At 34.8% G+C, this 25,709-nt stretch overlaps 1 protein-coding gene across 1 annotated transcript in view; it reads right to left on the minus strand.

Moving 5' to 3' along the window:
- Positions 1–25,709, minus strand: part of LOC150109067 (protein HID1) — a 423,878-nt gene that overhangs the window by 112,124 nt on the left and 286,045 nt on the right. The window contains exons 11-12 of the mRNA XM_090405286.1: positions 24,066–24,217; positions 13,208–13,286 (exon numbers count right to left, since the gene is read on the minus strand). Coding sequence (XP_090261412.1) covers positions 13,208–13,286; positions 24,066–24,217 — 231 coding nt within the window. The remainder of the gene's footprint in view (positions 1–13,207; positions 13,287–24,065; positions 24,218–25,709) is intronic.

Consider the following 25,709-nt stretch of genomic DNA (forward strand, 5'->3'; position numbering starts at 1 on the left):
CTATTACCTTTCTTAAAGATAGGAATCACACTTGCTTTTTTCCATTCTATTGGGGGGGATACCAGTTGAGTAAATTTTATTTAAAAATAATAGGAGTCTTCCTTTGAATCTTGTTCCTGCGTATTTATATAGTTCTGAACCTAGCTTATCTTCTCCAGGTGATTTTCCGTTTCTTGTTTCTTTCAGGAGCTGATTTCTAATTCTTCTTCAGTTATTTCCTTTTCATTTTCGTTAATTGTTTGCCAGTTGTCTTTTTTAAAATATTTGTCTGTCCACAGTTCTGTGTAGTAATTTAGAAATTCTTCTAATTTCAATTCAGTTTTTAATTTTATGTTTTCTTTGGTATCTGCATTTAGGTGTTTCAAAATCTTATATACATTGGGTCTTATTTTATATAAATCATGTTCTAAATTAGAAACCAATTTATTCCATGATTCTCTAAGTCTTTTTCTGACTTCTCTTTTAGCTATGGCTCTTATTCTTTTATATTCTATTTCATCTTCTAATCTTTTACTGCTTAACCATTTGTGATAGGCTTCTTTTTTCTTTTTGATTATTTCTTTGATTGTATCATCCCAGATCTTCAGTTTTTTTCTTTTATTGAATTTTTTGGTCTTTCCTAAGCTTTCATTTGCTGCGGCATTTAGTATCGTTTTTATATTAAGCCATTCTATTTCTATTTCTTCATGTTGTTTTATTTTATCTAGATACTGGTTAATTCTTTGTTCATATAGCCATTGTACATTTGTGTCATTCAATAGTCTAGTTTTATAAACAAATGTTTCAATTTTTCTTTCTGTTCTTGTTACTTGTAGCCATTTAGGTGGTAATCTTAATTTTATTTTAACAAGGAAGTGGTCACTGCTTATTTCATATCATATCCTCTGTGAACTCTAACATCTAGTGAAAATTTTGATGTCTTTTCATTTAATATGAAGTAATCTAATATCGATTTCCATCCTCTGGCTGCCCAAGTATATTTATGTATGTCTTTATGTTTATAGAAGGAATTCATTATTTTTAGGTTATTATAAACTACAAAGTCAATCAATTTTTTACCATTTCTGTTTAGAGTGTGTTCTCCATGTATTCCTATATTATTATTAATTTTCGTGTTTCCAATTCTTGCATTTAAGTCTCCTGCTAAAATTATGTAATCATTTTTATTTATTTTATTATATATGTTTTGTAGCTGATTATAAAAATCAATATTATCCTGTTCTCTTCCTTCTTCTGGGGTATATAAACCAATTATTGTTAAATAGCCTCTATCTATTTTTATTCTAGCTTCTATTATTCTTTCATTCCATAATTTATAATGTTTTAACTGTTTTGAAAGGGAGTTATGAATCCAAATCATGACTCCTGCTTGTGCTCTTTGGTCTCTGTCGACTCCACTGTATATCACATTAAAATTTTCAGTTCTCATAGTTCCTTTTAATTTCTTTTTTGTTTCAGTGATTACTGCTATTTTTAAATTTCTTTCATTTAATAACTGGTCTAATTCTATTTCTTTATATGCTATTCCTCTTACATTCCAGCTTGCTATGTGTATTATATTTTGTCGTTTCCATTTTCGTTTTCCCTTTTCCATTCCAGGGTCGTTTCCCATAGATTCAATCCGATTATCTTTTTCTGTCAGCTTACAAGTATGGTTATGTTCTCCATGTCAGGGGACTAGCCTGATGATGGAATAGTTCAGCAGTAGGGCTGCTACCTTAAGGCTTCTGAACTCACCTTCTTCCGAATTTAAACCCATAGGAGGAATAGGGTATATTGAAGGGGAAAGGGTAGATTATAGAAGAAATATAATAAGGTTTATAGAGAGGACATAGTTGTAAGGTCAGAAATGAAAAGACCCCATGGCCCTCGAGTACTCTAATAGCACAAGGGTCATAAAGTAAGAAGAGTTGGCTGATAAGGCCTTATAGGAAAGATTAAAGTAAGTGGGTCTTCCTCAAAGTAGAAGAAGGAGAGGATAGATCCAGCTAGGAGTCCATGGGAGTGCCGCTTCCCTTACAATCAAGATGATTGCCCCTTATGGCCCTGTTGGTCCACGAGTCCTTATTCAGTATATTCGGACCACCCCACCATATATATATACACACACACGCACGCGCATGTACACACACACACACACACACACACACATGGTGGGCTCCCGTATCTGCCACCCAGGGGACGCACTCTCTAGGGGTTACAGGGTCCCCTGAGAGTGTTACTTATTGCTGTTTTAATGTCAGTTGCTAACGATGGTGCTACAGTGATGATAGGAAGGCATTGCGGTTTCATTGCATATTTCAAAGAGGTGGTGCCAAATGTATTCACTGTACACTGTGTGATTCATTGTCAACATTTAGTTGCCAAATACCTGAGTGATCGCCTACACGGGTCATTACATTATGTAATTACAGCAGTCAACAAAATCAAAAGTCATTCATTGAATGACAGATTGTTTGAACAACTTTGTACTGAAAATGATGAAGAATTCAATTGCTTGCTGCTCCATACAGAAGTTTGTTGGCTATCAAAGGGTGCCTGTTTGAATCAATTTTATAAATTCTTTGACTCAGATGCCACAGATGCCCATATGAAAAATGGACCAGACTGACTGGAACACTTTTTCCCATCTTGCAAAATTTAATGCATTAAACAATGGACAATGCAGTCTAGTATAAAGTATATACCAGACTGCATTGTCCAAGCAGCAACAACCTCCATTCCAAGAACATTATCTCGATTTCCACTCTATCGAAAGCTTTGCTGGAATCCAGAATGCCAGACAGCCAAAAAAAAGATCAACATAGAGCATGGGGTATATTTTGTAGATTCCTCACCACTTAATAGCTTTTAAGCGTGCTCGGGCCAAAGCACATTATGTGAGATATCAGAGTCAAAAACAATCTTGGATCCAACCTCATTGATTAAACAAATGAGGTAAATACCAGTGCAGAAATTATATAGGATAAAATCTGGAATTAGACCATAATGGAAGTGTTATTGCTGATCTCAAAGCTATTGCAGACACTTTTTGAAGAAAGGTTTGCCAGAATCTCAGCAACAGCTTCATATCCTCCTGAATTTTTAGCACTGAAAGAGCAGGAAGAGAAGCAAAGGATAAATTTTTCTACCAATGAGCTTGAGTCTGATTGCATGGCTCAAGCTCATTGGTAGAAAAATTTATCTTTAGCCCACTCTGATTTCTTGTCCATTTGTTAAGGAGGAAGTAAAAAGAGCTCTTTTAATGTCTCAACCTAGTGCAGTAGTGCCTGATGACATCCATTATGAAATGATAAAACATATACCATCATCTTCTATGGATCTCCTTCTCTTAATATACAATAGAATACTTGCAGAGGAAGAGTTTCCGGATTCTTGGCATAAGTCAGTTGTGATTTCTATCCCAAAACCAGGAAAGGATCCAACACAAGCAAATAATTATCAACCTATTGCTCTGACCAGCTGTCTTTGTAAGATATTAGAGAAAATGATTAATGGACTTCTCTGGTATTTACAAAGCAGTGATCTTCTCTCCAATATACAATGTGGTTTCTGAAGACACTGTTCAACTTTAGACCATTTGGTTCATTTAAAAACTTGCATAAGAGATGCATTTCTGCAAGAACATCTTTTCAATTTTCTCTGACATGGAAAAAGCTTATGACATATCCTTGAGATATGGCATATCAAAAGACCTCTATAACCTAGGTCTCAGAGGATACCGACCTGTATTTATTAAAAACTTTCTGTTCAGGTGAACTTTCCGAGTCAGAGTGGGAAGTATACTATCTCAGCCATATCAAGAACAGGGTGTTCCACACTTGGGGAACACCCTCTTAAGCTATCAAAGTTAATTCAATCATTGAACAGCTTCCTCCCACTGTAGACAATGACGTACATGTTGATGACCTTACAATTTACTGTTGCTCTCATAACATGAGGGTAATTGAAAGAAAATTTCAGCAAAGAATTGATCATGTTTCTTTGTGGGCTCTTAGTAGTGGATTCAGGTTTTCAACAGAAAGAAGTGCCTGTATACACTTCTGTCGAAAATGCACTCTTCACCCAGATCCTGAATTAAGAATGGGACGAACTGTTATTCCAACAGCTACAGACACCAAGTTCTTGGAACTCATCTTTGACAGAAAACTGACATTCCTTGCATACATTCATTAACTAAGAGAAAAGTACAAGACAGCATTGAATCTCCTTCACACTCTATTCTTCTATTCAGTGAGGAGCTGATTGATCTGTATTGCTTCGTGTTTATCGTGTACTTATATGTTAAAGCTGGATTATGGGTCTCAAATCTATGGTGGTGAAAGGCAGAACAGCCTGTGATGGTTGCATCCCATCCATCATCAGGGTATATGGATAACTACTGGTGTCTTTCCTACATCACCCACTCAAAATCTTTATGTTGAAGCAAATGAACCAGTTCTATCACTTAGAAGAAAACACTTGTCTCTTAATCATGTCCTAAGGATAAAGTCTCTTCAGATCATCCGACACAGACTAGTCTCTTTTCTCTATGTTTGGAAGCTCAGTATCACACACGTCGGACTACCATACATCCTTTTGGTATGAATGTTAAAGAGACCGTGCAAGCTGTTTGCACGAATGTTGACAACATTGTCTACACCAATCATAAGAGTCTCCCTCCATGGAAGTTTTGCACTCCATTCTGCAACCTTTCACTTTGTCAACCACAGAATTCTCATACTCCATCATCTGTCTACTTGCAATTGTTTAATGCACACAGAACAGCCCACTCTGATTTCTTGCCCATCTATACTGATGGCTCAAGAACTGATACCTGTGTTGGCTGTGCTGCAGTGTTTCCTGACATTACTATCTCTAACCAGATCCCGCCTGATTGCAGTAATTATACAGAGTTGCATGCCATTCAGCTTGTACCTGAGCATATAAAAGAAAACTACTACCAAAAGTGTGTAATTTATACAGACTCATTGGGCTCTTTACATGCTATCTCCTCTCCTATGTATAAATCCACATCTAGTGCTGTATGAGATGTTACACCTGTTGTACAAAATGAAAACCCTTAATTTTGATGTTCAGTTATGCTGGATTCCCAAACATATTGGAATTACGGGAAATGAGACTACAGATGCAGCTGCTAGATCAGCTCATAATTTCTCCCAGTACCATAGACTCCAGGCACTTGATAATATCAAAGCTAATTGCCCAGTGGCAGTCATAATGGCAGGAAGCATTGTGAAACAAATTATATGACATTAATCCTGAAATGATCAACGTAGAAAGAGAAGAGAGGAAGTTGTTTTCTTGCTGGGCTCCACATAGGTGACAGTTATCTTACACATTCTTACTTACTGACAGCTAATCCTCCCATTTGTGAAAAATGATACATGTCTTACTATTTGTCATATTCTGGTGGAGTGCCAGCACTTTACATGAGAGAGGAATGAAATTTTTTACCTATCTAGCCAAACCATATACATTCAAGCAGACTGCATGATGTTTTTAACATTCTACAAAGAATTAATTTATACAAACACATTTGACTGTAATTTTGTTTAAATATATATATATATATATATATATATATACGGCATTGTTAAACTTAATTTTTATGCATCATATTGTGTACTAATTTCTCTTTGACTATTTATGTACTGCTATAACCTTTGCTGTAATTTTATTTATGTGTATATACTGCATTGCTTGGCTTGGTTTTTGAGCATGCGCATGCTGTATACACACCATGCACATGCTCAGTTTGTTTAGAATAGAGGTTGGCATTGGTGACCTGCCCTTCTGAACTAAGTCCAAGTGGACTGTTTACTTGAAATTTTGCCAAACTCATAACATGACCTTATTCTTAAACCATTCTCTTAACAGAACCAGAAATTCTCTCTCACCTGGATGATCCACTGATTTTGTGTGTTTGGGTTGTTAAAGTATATTAAATGTGCATGTTTTCATTGCAGTAACAGTTTGTTTGATAAAATGTTCATTTCCAAGAATTTGTATTGAGTTCTCTGCAGATATTAGCATGCAGAGCTTGTTTTATTTCATATGGAACATTTCAGTTGCTTCTGTTGTTCTGTTGGACTTGCTGAGCTTGTGAAGAAGTGCCAAGTTTTGCTAACTATATGTGAGGGTGCATGTAATGTTGAATATCTTCAATAGCTTTAGTATGATGCCTCAGGGTCAGTTTCTAGCTGCTGTCTAGAATGAGGTTCATCTCTAAGAGTGATCTTGTAAGGTTTGAACTTTTTCTTTTAGAATAGTCAAATTCACTCATATTATTCTTGCCTTTACTTTGCAGATGTTTTTAGGCTACTTCAGCTTCAAGATGACCAAATTCAAACTTGTAAAATAAAAATAATCAAATGATTTTGGCTGTCATTCTGAACATTTTAAAAAAAAGTTTGGCGTGCGCACACACACATTTTTAGAGTCCTCTTTTAGCTGCTTTTACATGGCTGGCTGATGTAAAAGCAGCTTTCCAAATATACTAAACACTGACCGAGTGGTTAGTACATTTGCTCAACAGACTGTGGATTCAAATCCTGCCATGGGAATGGATGTTTATGATTGTTTTTAGGTGGGAAATAAATTTCATTGGCCTGTGTGACCACTGGAGGTTTAAAATAGCTCACTGCTCTTTCTAGAGCAGGGTTTCCAGACTAAATAAAAATATGGAAAAAAGTAATAAAAAAATCATTAGTTTGCCCACAGCACAAAATGTACTAGTTTACATAAAAATTTCTTGGGTGGGAGTCATATATTAAAAAAAAAAGTGCTCACACATTATTTTAATAATGATTATTATAGCGATAGGACTTAATCTATTTTCTTTTGTATGAGCAAGAAAAAGACAAAGATTGCAAAAATAGGCAGGATTATTGTAAACATCAGCTTCATCTTGAATGGGAAACCTATAAAATAAATAATACTTTTCAGCTATTTAGGCACAATATTTAGTGAAGAAGGCAAATTAAATATGGAAATAGACAAAGTTATTTGCAAAGATAGTATGATAGCAAATTAACTGAATAGATTTATATGGAATAAGAGAGATTTTAGTCTAACTACCAAAGTAGCTGCATAGAAGACAGTGTTCTAACCAAATTTATCTTATGGGTCTGAGAGCTGGATTAGAAATAAAATAGTTGAATGGAGAAAATTGGAGACCACAGATATGGGAGTTTGAGAAAAATTAGGCAAATGACAGATGGCATCAGTGGCAAATCATATTAAAATGATGACTTAGAATTAGAAAGGAATGGTATTCAGGAATGTGTGAAAAGAGCTAATCTCAGGTTGTATGGTATCACCTTTCCAAAATGTCTGTGGAAAAATTATCAAAAGAAGTGTTTAATGCCAGGATAGCAGGAAAAGACTCAGAGGAAAACCAAGATCAAGATGGTATGATGCAGCAAGAGTGCTTTAGAAGACTAGAATAGATCTGTCAATAATGAATGAAATCTTAAAAAATAACAGATTAACTTGGAAGAAAATTGTCAGTACAAATTTTTAGTAATGTAAACTTTTCATGTAGTACTGTCATTGTATCTTTTACACTCTTCGAGAATAGGTATCAGTAATTTGATGATAACGTTGATGATTCATGGTAATAATAATTATTATTATTTCATAACACCTCCAGGGAGTCCAAAGACTCATCCAGGGAGGGACCTACTCTACAACTCTCCATCTCCACCACTCCACCAACATCTACATGGCATCTATCACCCACCACCACTAGCATTTTCACAGACAATCACAAACAACCATGCCCACGGTGGGATTCGAACCCACAGCCTTTTGGCTGGAGAGCAGATATGCTAACCACTCGGCCAACCAGGCCAGCTAGTAAGCTGATGGTGTTTGGCAAAGTGGACAATGTCTCCATTCTCTAATATATCACATATTCAAATACTACTACAGGCATGAATGTTTGTGAATCTTTAAGTGGAGATGAACTTCATTACTAGTGTGAGTCCACCATCCCTGTTGGAGGCCCAAAGTAAAAAGTTCTGTTTGATCTCAATGAGCATGGTTTCTAGGTTATGTAAAAAAAACAAATAAAAAATAATAAAAATAAAAATAAAGAAAATCCTTTAGCCTAACAGTGATATTAATGTACCAGTGTTTCCTCTTAGCTGCACATTCACAAATGAGATTTGGTCTGCCACTCACTGTCAAAGACAGCACACTAACGAAGTGTGTTTTTTAATTAACACAGCTGTAGATCAGTAGTATGTAATTTTTAAAATTTTTAAATTTGACTCTGCCAAGATATCAAATCCCCCCCCCCACACACACACAATCAATCTAAGCAATTCTTGGCATCCCTCTACACCAAGGAAGTGCATTTGCTTCCCTGACATAGAAGAGAACATTGTAATGTACTATAAGTTTACAACCTCTTGTGGATGGCATTCATATATTATTATTATTATTATTATTATCATTATTACGGGCAACTCCAGGGAGTCCTTAGACTCATCGAGGGAGGCCCCAAATCATATTCATCACAACTATTCGACATTCATATAGTATCTATCATACCTCGCCTTAAAATCATTCACTGTCACAGCATCCACCACAGACTCTGGCAGCCCATTCCACTTATTCACCACTCTAAAAGTAAAGAACCCAGCTCTAACACTCTTACTAACCACATTTTTGCCCAGTTTCCATGGATGTCCCCTAGTCCTCCCACAACCAGCCCTGTTCTCAAAAATAACTTCTGAATTAATTTTATAGAAACCCTTCAGTAATTTGAATGTCTCAATCATATCTCCCCTCCTCCACCTATCAACCAATTTCTGCAACCCACAAATCCTCAACCTGTTCTCATAAGGTTCATTCCACAGACCTACTATCATCTTGGTCACTCGCCACTGGATCCTCTCAACCTCCTCCCCATCAAGAAGAAACCTAGGTGACCAAATCTGGGCACAGTAGTCGAGATGGGGGTCTTATCAAGGCTCGATACAGAGGAACAATAACCTGCTTGTCTCTGCTTGTCAACGTAGTCTTCAGCAACCAAGTGATTTGATGAGCTGATTTGGCCACTTTTGCAATGTGCCCCCCTAAACTTCAACTCCTTATCCACCAACACTCCTAAATCTCGTGCTTCATCAATTTCCTGGGGTACAGTTCCACCAATGTAGTAAACTGCTGCTAATCTTTTCACCCCAAAATGTATAACCTTACATTTTGCCACATTAAATTGACATCCATTCTCCTTAGCCCAGACCTCCAATCTATCCAAATCATCTTGCAAAATTTTATAAACATATATAAACACATATATATAAAGTGTTTAGTGTACTCTTGCAATAGTCAAGTTTAAATAAGTACATTTGAATATTTTTTACAGTTATTCATACCATACTTATTTTCCTATTTAATGGCATAATGTTAATAACCAGTATAGAAGTGATCTGTTTACATGCTGTTGTGAAATAATCTTTTCTTTTTTCCATTGTGTTTTGCAGTAACATTTATAGAAATTCCAAGAATTTGGATGACACACATTCTGCCTAAATAAGTTTTTTTTTCAAGTTCTTCATCAAATCTTTACTTTAGGACTTTAAGCAATAATTTCAGCCCTTATTGGCCACCACTATAGTGTTTTAATTTATCTGTAAGTAACTAAGTAATTATGTAATAGCATTGTTCTCTAGCTTGATGCTTAATATATCTCTTAATGATTTGTACCAAACAGATAAGAGGACTCGAACTTTGATGTAATAAAGTTTTATTTTTTCACCAGAATTAAGGCCATTAGTGTTAACAGTTATCCAAATTTCTGTGACTTTATCATACAATGTAGATTATAACACAGTTTGATTCTTTGTAGATATGTGTATACTCTAGATCAGCGGTTCACAAACTTATTTGGCTTACTGCCCCCTTTTCCAAAAATAATTTATTCATCCATCCCCCCCAAGAAACTACTTTCTAAGACCTGACCAGCTCTACCTGATACATATAAAAGAAAATCATATGGAAATTGGATCAGCAGTTCTCAAGTTTTAAGTGAACAAACAGATAAATACAGAAACAAATTTGCATTTTATTATGCATCTAGAAGAGATTTTTGAATTTTGGAAATAAGACACCTTAGAACTGAAATTTTAAAACTATTTATTGAAATCAACAAAAGAAACATAAATTGCACATAAAGACAGGACAAGTTGAAGCTGAAAATTTAATAACACTATTAAAATTAAGAAAAAAAAACATAAATTGCACATATGTAAAAAATATAAAATAATTTATTTGTGATTTTGTGAAAAGAAAAAATATTACTGATCGTTATTTAGTAAATAATGATCAGTAATATTAAAAACAATCCTAATGAGAAGGATGAGCCTGGTGTGCTGCTACCAATTTATTAATATTTGGCTCTATACTTGGCAGCAGCATTCTTAAATCACCACGATCAGCTATTTGCAGAAAGTTTATTTTTCACTTGGTTAGACTATAATAAATTTAGTTTAATCCTTTATCCAAGTGTTTGCAAACACAGTTTGCGCCTGAAAATATCTTCAGGATTGAGGTAAGGTCTGGGCCTGGCTCCCACTGATGAGACCTCAATAAAGGTCGAAACTAGCATGGGTAGTGGCCCTTCCCTTAATGTATAACATTATACATATCCGCAAGGAGATGTGTTTTGCATTATAGGAGATACTGCAATAGGAGTGATGTTAGCTTGCTCCACCTTTGCTGTGAGTTGCCCGGTGTTGCTATCTTACCTCAGTCCTGAAGATATTTTCAGGCGCAAACTTTGTTTGCAAACACTTGGATAAAGGATTAAACTAAATTTATTACAGCTATTTGCAGTTGGTTTAAAGATTTGTGACCACACTGAACCCACATTCCACTAAATATGATGATGGAAATGCAATTAAAAACTTTTTTTACTACAGCCCACAATCCAGGATAAAGTAGGAGCATCTGCTTTTGCAACCAGAACTGTTGGTACCCATTTTTGAATTTAATTTCAATTCTTCATTTGTTGTTACTTCTATCAGTTCTTTGTAATTTTAAAAAAGATTCTTCTATGTTTGTACTTAAAAATGGGTCCAAAACCCAATCAGGTATTTTCATTTCAAGAATATCTTTAAATCGTTGGTTTAAATTACAATGGAGAGCCTTCAAGTGCTGACAATAGCTAAGCATGTCTCCATCACATTTTTCCAGTGTTGATAGATTTGGAAACTGGCTGAGTTCTCTTTGTCCTAAGTTTCATTTGTACAGGACAAGTTTTGACACAAACACAGAAATAACAACTTTTGTTTTTATTAAATTCAGCTCATCTCATTGGAGCTGTAGATTAGTTTCATTAAATTTGTTAAAAAGTCGGTCAAATAAGCTATGTAACTTTTGAAATTAATCAAGTTGGCTCGTAAAGAATCATCTCTGTTTTCTGAAACTAGCACTGAGTCAGAGTTTATAAAATCAATTCAAACAGGCACCATTTGATAGCCAACAAACTTCTGTATGGAGCAGCAAGTGATTGAATTCTTCAATATTTTCAATACAAAGCTGTCCAAACAACAAAATCAAAAGTCATTCAATGAATGACTTTTGATTTTGTTGACTGCTGTAATTACATAATGTAATGACCTGTGTAGCAATCACTCAGGTATTTGGCAACTAAATGTTGACAATGAATCACACAGTGTACAGTGAATATATTTGGCACCGCCTCTTTGAAATATGCAATAAAACTGCATTTAGCACCTTACCACTGCTGGAGCACCATCGGTAGCAACTGACAGGATATTATTCAGAGGATGAAATATCAATTCTCCTTTAGTGTCAGCAAAGTTTTAGCAAATAATAATTCCTAGCAAATATTTTCTTCTTTTATGTATTGTACATATGCTAAAAGTAAGGCTTCATTTCCTGGTAAAGCTATGATATTATCTGTAAAAAAAGTTAAATTTACAAAATTGCTAGAATGCAATTTCTCACGTACCTAAACCAAATTATACTCACGTGAAATCTGTTGCTTTATTGGAACAATAATAATTTGCTTTGTGTGTAATCCGTGTAAGTAAGGTACCAACTAGGTATAAAATATGCACTAAAATTTGTATGCACTACATCAAATTGCTAACTGCTCATCATACAATTCAGAAACAATCTGAAACTGATTTCATACATCTCACGTATTTATAGTATTATACAGTGAACAAGTTATAACATGCACATGTTCCTGCCGAAGCATACTGGACTTGTAAAATCCTGATCACTCAAAAGTGTGCATACCCGGCAGCACTTTGCTTGTTAAGACTTGTCATCAGACTTCAATGCTGATCATCTGTAACTTGCATTTCGTATGTTTCCTTGGAAATTAAAGCAACCATTACGACCTTTAATTATGTTATACAACAGTTATATCATCAAAATTTTTGATGATAAATTTATTTCAGCACCCAATTTTTGTCTTTTATGCTCACCACCCCTTTACTTCAATTCAATGCCTCCTTTTTATCCAGGGTGCCCCCAAGTGGGTGGTACCACCCTTTTTTGGGAACCACTGCACTAGATCATGCCCACGTGAATGCACCCAACAACTATGGCATCCAGAAAGCCTTCAAATGTCAGCGATATGTCTCCAAGTTAATTTATAGCTGCCTCTTGTAATGTATATTTTTGTATTTCTCTTTTTCATGTTATGCACCCAATGAAGTTTTCTAAGAAAACAAAACTATTTGTGTGAACAAATAATAAATATTATTTTTTCTATTTTTATCTCTCAGCTTCTAGTCATTAAATTTATTTAATTATTTATATATATATATAAATAAGTAGATCAACGATTACGCTTATGCTTGAGTAGAGGATTAAAACAAGAATATAATTTCTTGTCAAGTATAATATACATTTTAACCAAGTAGGAAAACTTTCCACAACTTTGTTGAAGAACATGAGGTTTTTACATCTCTAAGGACCACATCTGATATCAAAGAAGGATTGAATCGTTTAGAGGTAAATTAAGAATGCAGATTGTAACGGCTTACATTTCATTGATTAATATTTTTCAATTTTTAGATTACGAAGTATTACAATAAATATGTCAAAATTCAAAAAAAAATGTTGGTAACCCATGTGTACAGTACACAAGAGCAATACAGGAGAGAAGAATAGAGGACACTATCATTAACTTTTAATATATTCAAAAAATATGTCTTACCATTGACTACAATAGTTAATAAGCAGTCAAAAAGTGGCTGCAATCTTTGATGACCAGTTGTGATAATTTTATGAAAGACCTGGAATAAAATGAAATGATAAATCAACTTTAAAGATTATAATTTTAATGTTCAAAAGCTGAAATCAACAAAATATCATGTTTGTTAAAATTCAAATTAATCTTCATAAACAAGTTTCATGAAATATGCTCATGAGTCAAAATATGACCACCTACCTAGCAGTGTTGGACCTCCTTTGGCTGAGATAATTACTTAATCTATTTTGGCCTTGGCTCCCCTAGCTCATGAAGTGTCCTGATGTATTTTGGAGAAACTCAACAGAATAATGTTCCAGAAATCAGCGAATGAGCAAGGCACTGGTGTCAACTGAAAGATGCTGCATTCCACATGCTTCAACACAAATGTTTGATGGGATTCAAATCAGAAGAGTTGGGCAATCATAAGAGTACACCAAATATTCGGATATGCTTTTCAAACCAATTTTTTTAGAATGTTTTTTTTTTCATCTGATTCCAAAGTTAGCTTCTTTTTTTTTTTGCTGTATCTAAGTTTCTCCCATTTCCCAAAAGAAATGTTGCTTTTTTAAATGCCACAACTTAGCAAACCACAGATCAATGGAGAAATAAATACTAGTTAGGATTAAGAACTACATCTTTTATTAAGCATGCTACAGAAATGCACTCAACTGGGTGCAAAAATGAAAGGTAGAGAAGACACCAGCTGCATACCAATTTCAGAAAAGCTGGTGCTAAAAAAGGATAAAATCTAAAATTTAATTTCATAGTAACTGATTCTGGAAGGGTGTGATGTTTTCTGTGTTTTCTAGAAGGGTATGACGTTTTCTAGAAATTATATGAAGTGAGGGGAATGGAATGCTGTTGATAATAGATGATTGATTATGTCCACACAAAGTAGAGATGTGAGATATAAACAGTGACAATAGTTTTGATTCAGTGTTGGACCCTACTTCTTCTCAATCTATACTTTGGATCCGACATGAACTTAACTAATTGATAAGTTGTAAGTTGATTTCTAATTCAAATATAAAGAAAATTTATATTTAAAGACTGCGCCACTTTATATCTGAATTAGTTCAAGAATTGAAGATAAACCAACTCTCAACTACCCTTCTTTTATATGTTGTTATTATATATACTGGCCGAGAATATTTAACTCACTTAATTTACCCGCTTTGGTTCGAATATTTATGAATGATGCAGTAAAAGAGATTCAGGCAAAATACAACTTTAGATAAACAAAAACAAACATTTAATTTAGAATCACAAATTTTACACTTAAATTCAAATCAGTAATTAAGATATCACAAACATTTTAACTCCTCAGATAAATTCAATCATACAACTCATACAATGGTAATTCTGTTATCTCTATAATACAGTCTTCTCACAGTTCCTTAAGTTCCAAATACGACAAAAATTACAGTAACACCTCTTCACAAACAAACACTTTTAAATTTACACTTCAGCTAATTTCCGCAATAGTTACTGTTAGTATAAGGAAATTCTAGGATGAAACTCACACACTCCTCTGCAAAGGAATATTAATGGTTGGAATAATCTTACCGATAATCTTCTTTCTTCATAAACTTACACACAAACATTTTTTATAACTGTAAATACTTTGAGCAGTATACGGCACTCATTAAAATAAATCTTCTAAGCAATAACTGAATTAATCATCGGTCACTATACACATAAACAAATGTTCTTGCATGAAGTACCACTGATCACTCATGAATTAAGGCAATACACAAAAATTCCTTATCTTGAGGTTTTATATGCACAGTTGTTCATTCCTCCTGAATTCAAATAATTCTTTAGGCACTATAATTCTAAAAACAGCTAACGGTAAACTTCAACTTCACAGCCTCTACTATTCTCTAGAAATTTCGTACTTTGCTTCAAGGTTCCGTATGTCCTTGAAAGGTCGGTGCTGAAATTAAATCTCATCTCAAGTATCGCTAGTCTATTTAATAGTCTCTCAGCTGTTTTTCATAGCTATAATTGTTATTCTACAACTTATTAGCTAACTGCTTCTCGACTAGTAGACTTAAAATAGCTGCTTGAATGACTTGCCGGCTCTCTATTATCGCACTGTGATTCCCGAATGCCGAATACTCCGATTCCAACCTAATGCCAATCCTCTCTCTCTGTTTCCTTATCTAATCTATTTTTTTTTTTAGTATACAGCGTTCTTCCTTTTTATATCCATTCTTCCTGCCTAAATTGTTCACGTGATCTTTAACTAAAATTCTTTCTAGTCTTTCAGCTTTCTCCCTCACGCCCTGTTCACAAACTTGCGCTCGCTTACTTACATATGTCTCCATGACAACCAAACAAAATATAATAAAATTGAGCTATTGCATAATGTTAAACTTCTACTAATAGGAATAAATAGAGAATATTAACATTTCAATTAAGGCGCAGTTAAATTATCAAATACAAGTTCTTATAATATTAACATAGTAATAATTAAAATAGCTTAATACTATTTAAATACAGAGTCTAATATTATTATTATATCTTTGATTAATTTTCTAATTATTATTAGAATTTCAAGGAAAATTACATGAATAATAAATCTTAAGCAAGGGACTAACAAATAATATATAAACAAGTCTTGCTTAGTATATGGTAGATTATGTTAAATGTGAATGAAGAACAAAAACATACAAAATAATTTCATTCACAGTTTAACATCAGTATAGAGTGAGGTGAAGGTTGACAGGAAGAGATATTTAGTCAGATGCTACTACAGGCCAGGGAATATGGAGGGTGGTGATGAAGAAATGTATAAACAAATTGGGTTAGTGAACAAGGAAAGGGTGATTATTATGGGTGATTTTAATTATGGCAATATAAACTGGAACGAAGTGATAGCATTTGGGAATAAGCAAAATGAATTTATTGAGAGACAACATTCTTAGGCAGTATGTAAATAAGGGGATTGACAAGGATCAAGAGTTTTAGATCTGATTTTCCATTGGACGATGTGATTGTGAGTAGGTTCTGCACTTCCCTCCAGTTGTTGAGAGTGATCCTGAAGTGATCACTTGGCTGTGACTAGCCATATGAAGATCTGTGAAGAAAGAATATATATATGGAATTACAAGGCTGGTGATTATGAAATTCTTAATAGAGAGTTTGGAGCTATTGCATGGAATGAAGTGTTAGGCAGGAGGTAGATAAATGGGAAGTGACTAAAAGATATTTAACAACACTGATGTGCAGATGTATTCCAATAAAGTTTCAAACTTGGATGTCTTGTAATGTCTTAAAGACATCACTAGATGATTTCATGAAGGGAAGAATTATTGGAAAGCTTGAAGAAAGCCACAGAATTACTGATATTGCCAGACAGTTTCAAATCTGACACAGTGTTGTACCCAAGCTCTGGGCAACATTTCAAAACCAATGGAATGTGTTCCAGACATTTGCTAAGAGGTCACCCTCACTCTACCATGGAGGACGAAGGTAGATTTTTCGTTATAACAGCAAAATGTAAAAGACACACCACAGCAGGTCACCTTGCAAGTTGGCTCCATTCAAGCATAGGTACGCGAATATCTTGACCAACTGTTGCAAAATGTCTGTGACAGGTAAGCCTATATGCCTGAAGATGTATAGTCTGCATCCATTTATCTGCAGCTCATCATAGAGCATGTTTTCAGTGGTGTTGTATCCATAAAAATTGGACAAGACACCAATAGACTAATGTACTCTTTGCTTATGAGAGTTGTTTTAGTCTTTCCTCCGATTTTAGATGATACTGCTTACCATCGAGAATGTTCTTGAAAGGGATAGATATGTCAGTACTGGGAACATTGTGTGAGGAGACATTATACTTAATAGATGCACGCTCCAAGTGCTGAAAAAAAAGAGTATGCGTGGCAAATGATATTGCAACAAAGTTCTTCAACATCAAGTTTGATTGTTCAGTGGTGCTGTAGGTGAAGAATTTATTTTTATGAATGACAATGTCACACCACATTGCAGAAGAGCAGTGAAGATACTTCTGGATACCGAGAATATTAATTGGATCAAGTGGACAGAATGCTACCTAGATCTCAGCCCCATAGAACATGTTTGGGGTGCTATAGGGAGATGCATTTCTGCTCGAAATTCCCTCCTCCAGAAAACAGACAAGGCCTTATCCTTGCTCTGAAGGAGGAACAGGACAGTTTGTCTAGAACTTCTGAATTGCTTGGTGCTAAGCATGGTATGACATAGTGAGAGCTGCATTGTGGTTCAGAGTGGAAGTATTCCATACTAAAATGTCTCACTGCATACTTTTCTGTAATCACTGTACATTAATTCCTTAACTATATCCTTAGGAAAGTTGGGTAACTTTTGCCAAAAACACATTTAATGTGTACAAAATTTGTAACACATTTTTTTGTGAAATATAAATTATTAGTATGCTGGAAATAAATTTATGTCCAATTAAGTTTCTGGTTTAAAAAAACCCTCTACCGGCTAACTCACCTTTTTAGTTGAAAGAGACGAGATAAAGGTTTCCTCACATCATGGACAGGAATCGAACCCAGATCTTTCCGATCAAAGAGCCTATACCAACTGAGCTACGGAGGCTCTAGTTTGGATGGTGAGGTAAGGCCTCGATCTCCATTTCAATTTTAAAATCTCTTCCTCTATATCTAACGCATCATCATCATCATCAAATTCCTGCCATGTACCCGAGAATATTAATTGGATCAAGTGGACAGAATGCTACCCAGATCTCAGCCCCCATAGAACATGTTTGGGGTGCCATCATATCCTACTATCATATCCTGTACACCCTCAAGGGGAGTACAGGATATGATAGTACAACATGAAAAAAATTACATCATTACTAACTTCCTATCTACAATTTTCCTCCAAATCAGTCTGTTCCTTGTCAAGACTCCAACATCATCAGATCTTATATTTCTATCGTCTAAGGCACTTTGTACCGTAGCAATCAACCTATATCTTGGTCTTCCTCTGGGTCATTTTGCTGCCAACTTGGCAGAGAGCACGTGTTTTGCTAATCTTTCTTCACCCATTCTGTTTAAGTGATCATACTACCTGATATTAGCTCTGCTAATGCATTCCTGGATGCTGACAATGTCAAGTTCTTTCCTAATATCCTCATTTTTAATATGATATTGCCATTGATGCCATCTGTTCGTGCCTCTAATCTTTCTCAGGACTCTCATATCTGTGGTCTCTAGTCTTTGGTCAAGTGTTTTACTTGTAACCCAGCTCTTAGATCCATAAGTTAAAACTGATTTGAACACTGTCTTGTAAACAGTTAATTTAGTGTTCCGACTAATTTCTCTCTTATTCTATATGAATTTATTCAATTGACTTCCCACCATACCAGCGTTGCTGATTCTGTTGTCTATTTCTATATTGAACTTACTATCTTCACTAAAAATTGTGCCTAAGTAGCTGAAATGTTTTACTTGTTCCAGAGGTTCTCCATTCACAACACAGTTGACATTTTCAATGATTCTGCCTATTTTCATTGTCTTTGTCTTTTTATTGCTGACCTTCATACCATATCTATTACAACAGCTACTCAATTTAGTCAGAGAATCCTGCAGACTTGTAGCAGATTTATTTAGAAGTATAACATCATCCGCATAAAGCAAAGAGCTGACATTAACATCTCCAATTTTGATATCATGTTTAATACCACTTTCCTTCATAATGTGATCCATATAGATAATGAAATAACAGAGGGGATAATGTACATCCTTGTCTCACACCAGAATTAACATTAAACCTTCCTGTACTTCCTTCAGTTCTAACTGCTGACTTACAACTCAAATAAAGACTAAGTATTGCTTGATATAATGCCCCATTGACACCATATAACTGTAGCGTATTGAATAGTTTCTCTCTTGGCACCTTGTCATATGCCTTTACCAAATCGACAAAACTTAAATACAGATCTCTGTTATATTCCCATGCCTTCTCGACTATTTGTCGTAAAGTGAAGATCTGATCCTGACAGCCTCTATTTGGCCTGAATCCAGCTTGTTCTTCACCCAGCTTTTCTTCCGTTCATTTATTATTCAGTCTTGCAGTCTGATGTTTAGCATGGCGCTATCCATTCTATGCTCAGCTATTCTGCCCAGTATCTGTTTGATTATTGGCCATGTTTCTGATCTGTTCCATAGATCACGGTCATAACTGAGTTGATACATTGGTTGAAAAGTTTGGTTCTATTTTCTGGTTTTATTTTACTCTACAGGAATCTTTTCAGTTTGCCAAAATCCACGTAGCATAGCTGAATTCTTTTCTTTTTTTTCTGTGGCCATATTAAAGTCTTATAAAAGGGAATAATAACCACTTTGTCTCTACTTGTCAGTGTATTCTTCAACAGACACATGACATGATGTGCTTGGGACCTTTTTTTGATATTCCTTTTTTTATTTTTATTTTTATGATACTACCATGTGAAATGCAATATTTTAAGCTGTTCATAACTCCATGTTGCAATGAGCCAGCTTAAAATACTGATTCTTCCTTCAAGTGTAATATGAATGTCAACTATTATGACTAGATTTTGGAAGTGTGTTTATTTCTTACATGCTATTTGAGGGGTATTTAACAGTTCTTAGTTTCTTGTATAAGCCGGCCTGGTTGTATAAGTTGGCTGAGTGGTTAGCTTTCCAGCCAAAAGGTGCATATTCAAATCCCACCATGGACATGGATGTTTGTGAGTCTGTGAAAATACTACTGGTGATGATGGGTAGAAGATGGCGTTGGTGTAGTTTGCGGTTCATTGGTGGGTTGAATAATCATAATAATTGTATAATTCTTACCCCCCCCCCTCCCAGCAAAGAATTGGTAGCTACAAACCACAACAATAAATCATGGAAACGTTTGGTGAAAAACAGCATGGGATCAAGCATGCCATTCCACATTTGTTAACATCCTATGGAATTCAATGAAAATTTACATTTTGGAAATAATGTATCTTAACTCTATTTTTCAGAGTATTTTTCACATTGGAGCTGCCTCAGTAGGTATAGACAAGTCCACTGGTTGGAAAGACCCAGATTCAGATCCTGTCTGATTATCTCTTTTTAATCAAATGGTGAGTTACCTACTATCATACAAAGATAGAGGGTTTTTTTTCCTGAAAACAGGTGTTTCACCCCTCAGAACAGGCAAAAAAACCCATGAACATATGGCTCTATAAACATAAAATACTTATCCCCTAGAGGAATGTGGTAAAAGAATGACAAGCCAGCAGCATTAAACTGCCTAAAGCCCCTATCATCAGGGAACTCAACCCATCATGGAGAGATGAGAAATGATGGATGGATTTGTTGTATTAGGAACCAGAGTATATTTCATTAACTTTTGTTGCCAATAATATTTAAATTCTATATAAAGCCAGCGAAATCTGAGTAGGTTTGTACTTCCTAATATGAAAAATCCAATTAATGACTCATACACAGAAGCCTACCAGGAAAAGAAAGAACACCACATAAACCTCAAAACACACAAAAAAAAAACATTTCTTTTTCTTTAATGTTACATGATAATGGCCAGCCTGGCTGGCTGAGTGGTTAGCATGTCCGCTCTCCAGTCAAGAAGCTACAGGTTCTTGACTGGAGAGCGGTTCGAATCCCGTCGTGGGCATGGATGATTGTGATTGTCTGTGGAAATACTAGTGGTGGTGGTCGGCGGTAGATGCTGTTGGTGTAGTTGCGGTCAGTTGGTGGATTGTGAGTGGTGGAAACAGAGTTGTAGAGTAGATGCCCTCCCTCGATGAGTCTATGGACTCCCTGGAGGTGACAAATAATAATAATAATAATAATAAAAGTAATAATAATCAGCATTTATTTCAATAAATTATGGAGACTACAACTGTGTTAAGAATAATTAATTTAATTTCCCAACATTTTGAACTTCATATTAAAGTCATCATCTGGAGCACGCATGCACGCACGCACACGCACGCGCACACACACGCACACACGCGCACACACACACACACGCGCGCACACACACACACACACACACACACGATGTGGGTGGTCTGAAAAGTTCTCCGCCTAACAATGAAAAAACGAATTTATAATTTCAAAATTATTTTTATTTTTCAACATAATCTCCCTTAAGACTAATACATTTATTCCAGCGCCATTATCTCATCCTTGTAGTGGTTCTCAGTAAGATCTGCAAAATACTCCTCTACAGCAGCAATCACCTCTTGATTCGAAGAAAAATGCTGACCAGCGAGGAAGAGTTTTAGTTTTGGAAAAGATATTAGTCAGAGGGAGCCAAATCTGGGGAATAAGGTGGATGTTCCAATAATTCATAGTGCAGATCCCTTAATTTTCACATTGCCAAAACACCTTTATGGGCAGGTGCATCATCCTGATGAAAGATGATTTTTTTCTTCTGCAAATTGGGTTTTTTCTCAGGAATTTCTTTGTCTAGTCTGGTTAAAAGATCAGAATAATATTCCCTGGTTATTGTTTTACCCTTTTCAAGATAATTAATAAACAAAATGCATTTAGCATCTCAAAACACTGATGCCATGAACCTGTCTTCTTTGGTGCCAACCGGCTTCTGTCCACTGTTTTGACTGCTGTTTGGATTCTGGTGTGTACTGGTGAATGCAAGTCTCATCCATAGTAATAAATCAACGCACAAAATCTGTTTTATTCTTGTTGAAACGCTCCAAGCACTGTTCAGAGATTGAAGAGTGTGTTTTTGATCAGCATGGCACCCATCTTGCGCAAGGCTTTTTCATTTGCAATTCTACATGCAAAATATATCCTACACATTCTTTTGAAATGCCTATAGTCTCAGTAATTTCATTCATTTCGATTCACCAGTCATCCAATACCATATCTTGCACTGATCAATGATGTCTGGTGTTGTTATACTTTTTGGAAATCCTTCACGTGGATCATCTTCAAGGATGGTATGGCCATGTTTAAACTCGGCAGCCCATTTCTTAATTGTCAAAAACGAAGGAGAAGAGTGCCCAGAAACTTTTATGAACTTCAAATGAATTTCTTTTGCCATCAAACCTTCGTTTACAAAGAATTTTATAGCCACACAATACTCAATTTTATCCATTTCAAGGGATACAGACTACACTTTGGCTTCTGATAGCTGTATAAAAAAAATTACTTGATAGAATGACTTGCAATTTCACATGGATGCTTTATGACAGATTTATGAACTTAGAAAAAAAAATCTTTCCGATAGTGTTGCCATTTATGGTTGAGGCCGAGAACTTTTCAGACCACCCACGTATACATATAATACACAAAGACAAGCTACATTACATTTCTTTGGCATACTGTCTGAAATGCGATATAGCTTGTCTTTGTATACATGTATATTCCAAATGATGACCTTAATATGAAGGTCAAAATGTTGGGAAATTAAAGGAATAATTCTTAAAGAGGTTGCATTCTCCATAATTTATCGGAATGAACAAAAAAAACTTATTTCTGTTCCATCGATGCCATGTAATCTATGGATTCTAGGGTTCTAGAGCTCATCGAGTTTATGAATACATATATAATTCATCCATTCAAGATGAGACAACTTCAAGTACCTTAAAAGAACAATTACTTTAATTTTCCAACATTTTGACCTTCATATTAAGGTCATCATCTGGAATATACACATGCATATATATATATATATTTGAAAAAAATAGATTTAATGACTCCAAGACCGAGATAACATATAAAGATTTTAATGATAAATACTACTAGTTTCGGCATATAGCAGCCTTCTTCAGGTATTTATAAAGGAAAGGAATACTAATAAACATTGAATTATTTAAACAAACTGTAAATTACAGGTACAAATTGCCTCACATAATCGATACATAAAAACGTTGTATTTTTCAAGTTGTTCCAACTGGCATGCCATTGTTTGTTGCAATTGTGCGTGCAAGTTCACGTGAACGCCAATATTGAATAACTGCAGCATGGCTATCTGGGATGTTATAACTTAAATTATTATTTAAGTGGACCGGGTTCAGTAGGATTTCCCTTGATTCTACGATTTTCCTTTCAAACTCATCTTCACAGCAAAAAATATTTTCTGATCTATTCCAGCATACAGAGTGGCTTTGTTGGTCATCATTAGGATTATTTGAAAAAAGAACATGACAGGATAACGCAGTTGCATGAGATCTTTTGTATGAGATGTCTCTCTTATGCTCTTCTATAGATCAGAAAATATTTTTCGCTGTGAAGATGAGTTTGAAAGGAAAATCGTAGAATCAAGGGAAATCCTACTGAACCCGGTCCACTTAAATAATAATTTAAGTTATAACATCCCAGATAGCCATGCTGCAGTTATTCAATATTGGCGTTCACGTGAACTTGCACGCACAATTGCAATAAACAATGGCACGCCAGTTGGAACAACTTGAAAAATACGTTTTTATGTATCGATTATGTGAGGCAATTTGTACCTGTAATTTACAGTTTGTTTAAATAATTCAATGTTTATTAGTATTCCTTTCCTTTATAAATACCTGAAGAAGGCTGCTATATGCCGAAACTAGTAGTATTTATCATTAAAATCTTTATATGTTATCTCGGTCTTGGAGTCATTAAATCTATTTTTTTCAAATGTATAACAACCGAGTAAAAGCTGATCGCCACATATATATATATATATATATATATATATATATATACACAAAGACAAGCTACATCACATTTCAAACAGTATGCCAAAGAAATGTGCACATATTACTTCTTTAGAAGCAATGTAAATTACATCTATAAAAAATAAAAACAAAAAAGTACAGTACTACCAATTATTACATGCTTACAATAATGAGAAGATCAGCGTGGGTACCAGTAAAGACAGGAATATCCATAGGCACACTAGCAGTGTAAGGTTTGTTAAGTCTAACTCCAAAGTTACGCTCCCCACTCAAAAGCAACAAGATGAATACTCCGATGTGAACTAGACCAACACGAGCTATATACAAAATATATTAAAATTAATATCTGAGAATTTAAATATTTTAAAAGATTACAATTCAACTTATTCATCAACATTAGGAAAGGAACAAATAGCTCATTTTTATTTTTATCATATAAGCAAAAATAAACTGAGTTTATCATGTAACAACAATATACAATTACTTTAAAAGTTCACTGCAAAACCAAGTAAGAATATTGTAAAATTAAAAGTGAAATGAAATGTCATTCATAGCTACTGAAAACAGAATTCTGTAGATCAAATATGAAATTTTGCAGCTGTGATGCACCCACATAAAATCAAGAAAAATTACTAAAAATGGACTAACATTTAATATTAGAAAGTTCTGTTGTAGATTTTAATCTACACTATTTGAGTACATTACATTTTAAAGAATAAATATTTAATGACTTTAAACCGAGATAAAATATTAAGTTTTAATGAAAATGATACAACTAGTTTCAGCCTTTTACAGCCTTCATCAGGTATCTGCTAATGGTCTAACAGATTTAAAATCTCTATATACAGAAAACCCACTCATACTAACAGATCCTGCACTGTCAATCTCATCACTTTCCACCACAAAAGCTTGGAACTATTTCTACCTTAGGACACAGAGCACGCTCTCTTTTAAATGAACCAGATGAGCTCCAAAAAGAAATTAATCACCTTTTTCTTATCTTTAAACCAAATGGATATTCTGAAAAAAACAATTAAGAAATTTCTTCTGGATCCTCCTAGCAGTGCGGAAACTACTGATTTTAAAGGTAGCATCTCGATACCTTACATTAGTTCAGTCTCCAATAAATTGGCTAAAGTCCTTAAAAAATACAACATCAGGACGTTTTTCACTACACTCCCTAAAGTCCGTTTTCTTATAAGCCATCCGAAGCCTATTCATCACAACCTGAAATATCCAGGTGTATACAAGTTATGGTGCGATTGTAATATTCCTTATTTTGGACAGACTAACAAATCTATTGAACTACGTATAGAGGAGCATAAGAGAGACATCTCCTATAAAAGATCAAATGCATCTGCGCTATCCAGTCATGTTCTTTTCTCAAACAATCCTCATGATGATCTACAGAGTCATTCAGTTTGCTGGGATAAATCCGAAAACATTTTTCGCTGCAGTGATGAGTTTGAAAGGAAAATCGTGGAGTCCAGGGAAAGCCTCCTTAATCCTGAACATTTGAACAGCAATTTGAGTTACAACATCCCTGATAGCCATGCTGCAGTTGTTCAATACTGGCATTCACAAGAACTTGCAAGCACACATGCAACAAGCAATAGCGCGTTAGATAGAACAACTTGAAAAATACAACGTTTTCTGTGTCAATAATGTATTGCATTTTTTGCCTGTAATTCTCAGTTTTTTGTAACTTCAATTTTTATTATTGTGTTCTACCTTTAGTGGATACCTGATGAAGGCTGTAAAAGGCTGAAACTAGTTATATCATTTTCATTAAAACTTATATTTTATCTC

This window comes from Typopeltis vanoorti, chromosome 2, assembly GCF_054136105.1.
Source record: "Typopeltis vanoorti isolate ZY-2024b chromosome 2, IOZ_Tvanoo_1.0, whole genome shotgun sequence".
In the NCBI taxonomy this organism is placed as follows: domain Eukaryota; kingdom Metazoa; phylum Arthropoda; class Arachnida; order Uropygi; family Thelyphonidae; genus Typopeltis; species Typopeltis vanoorti.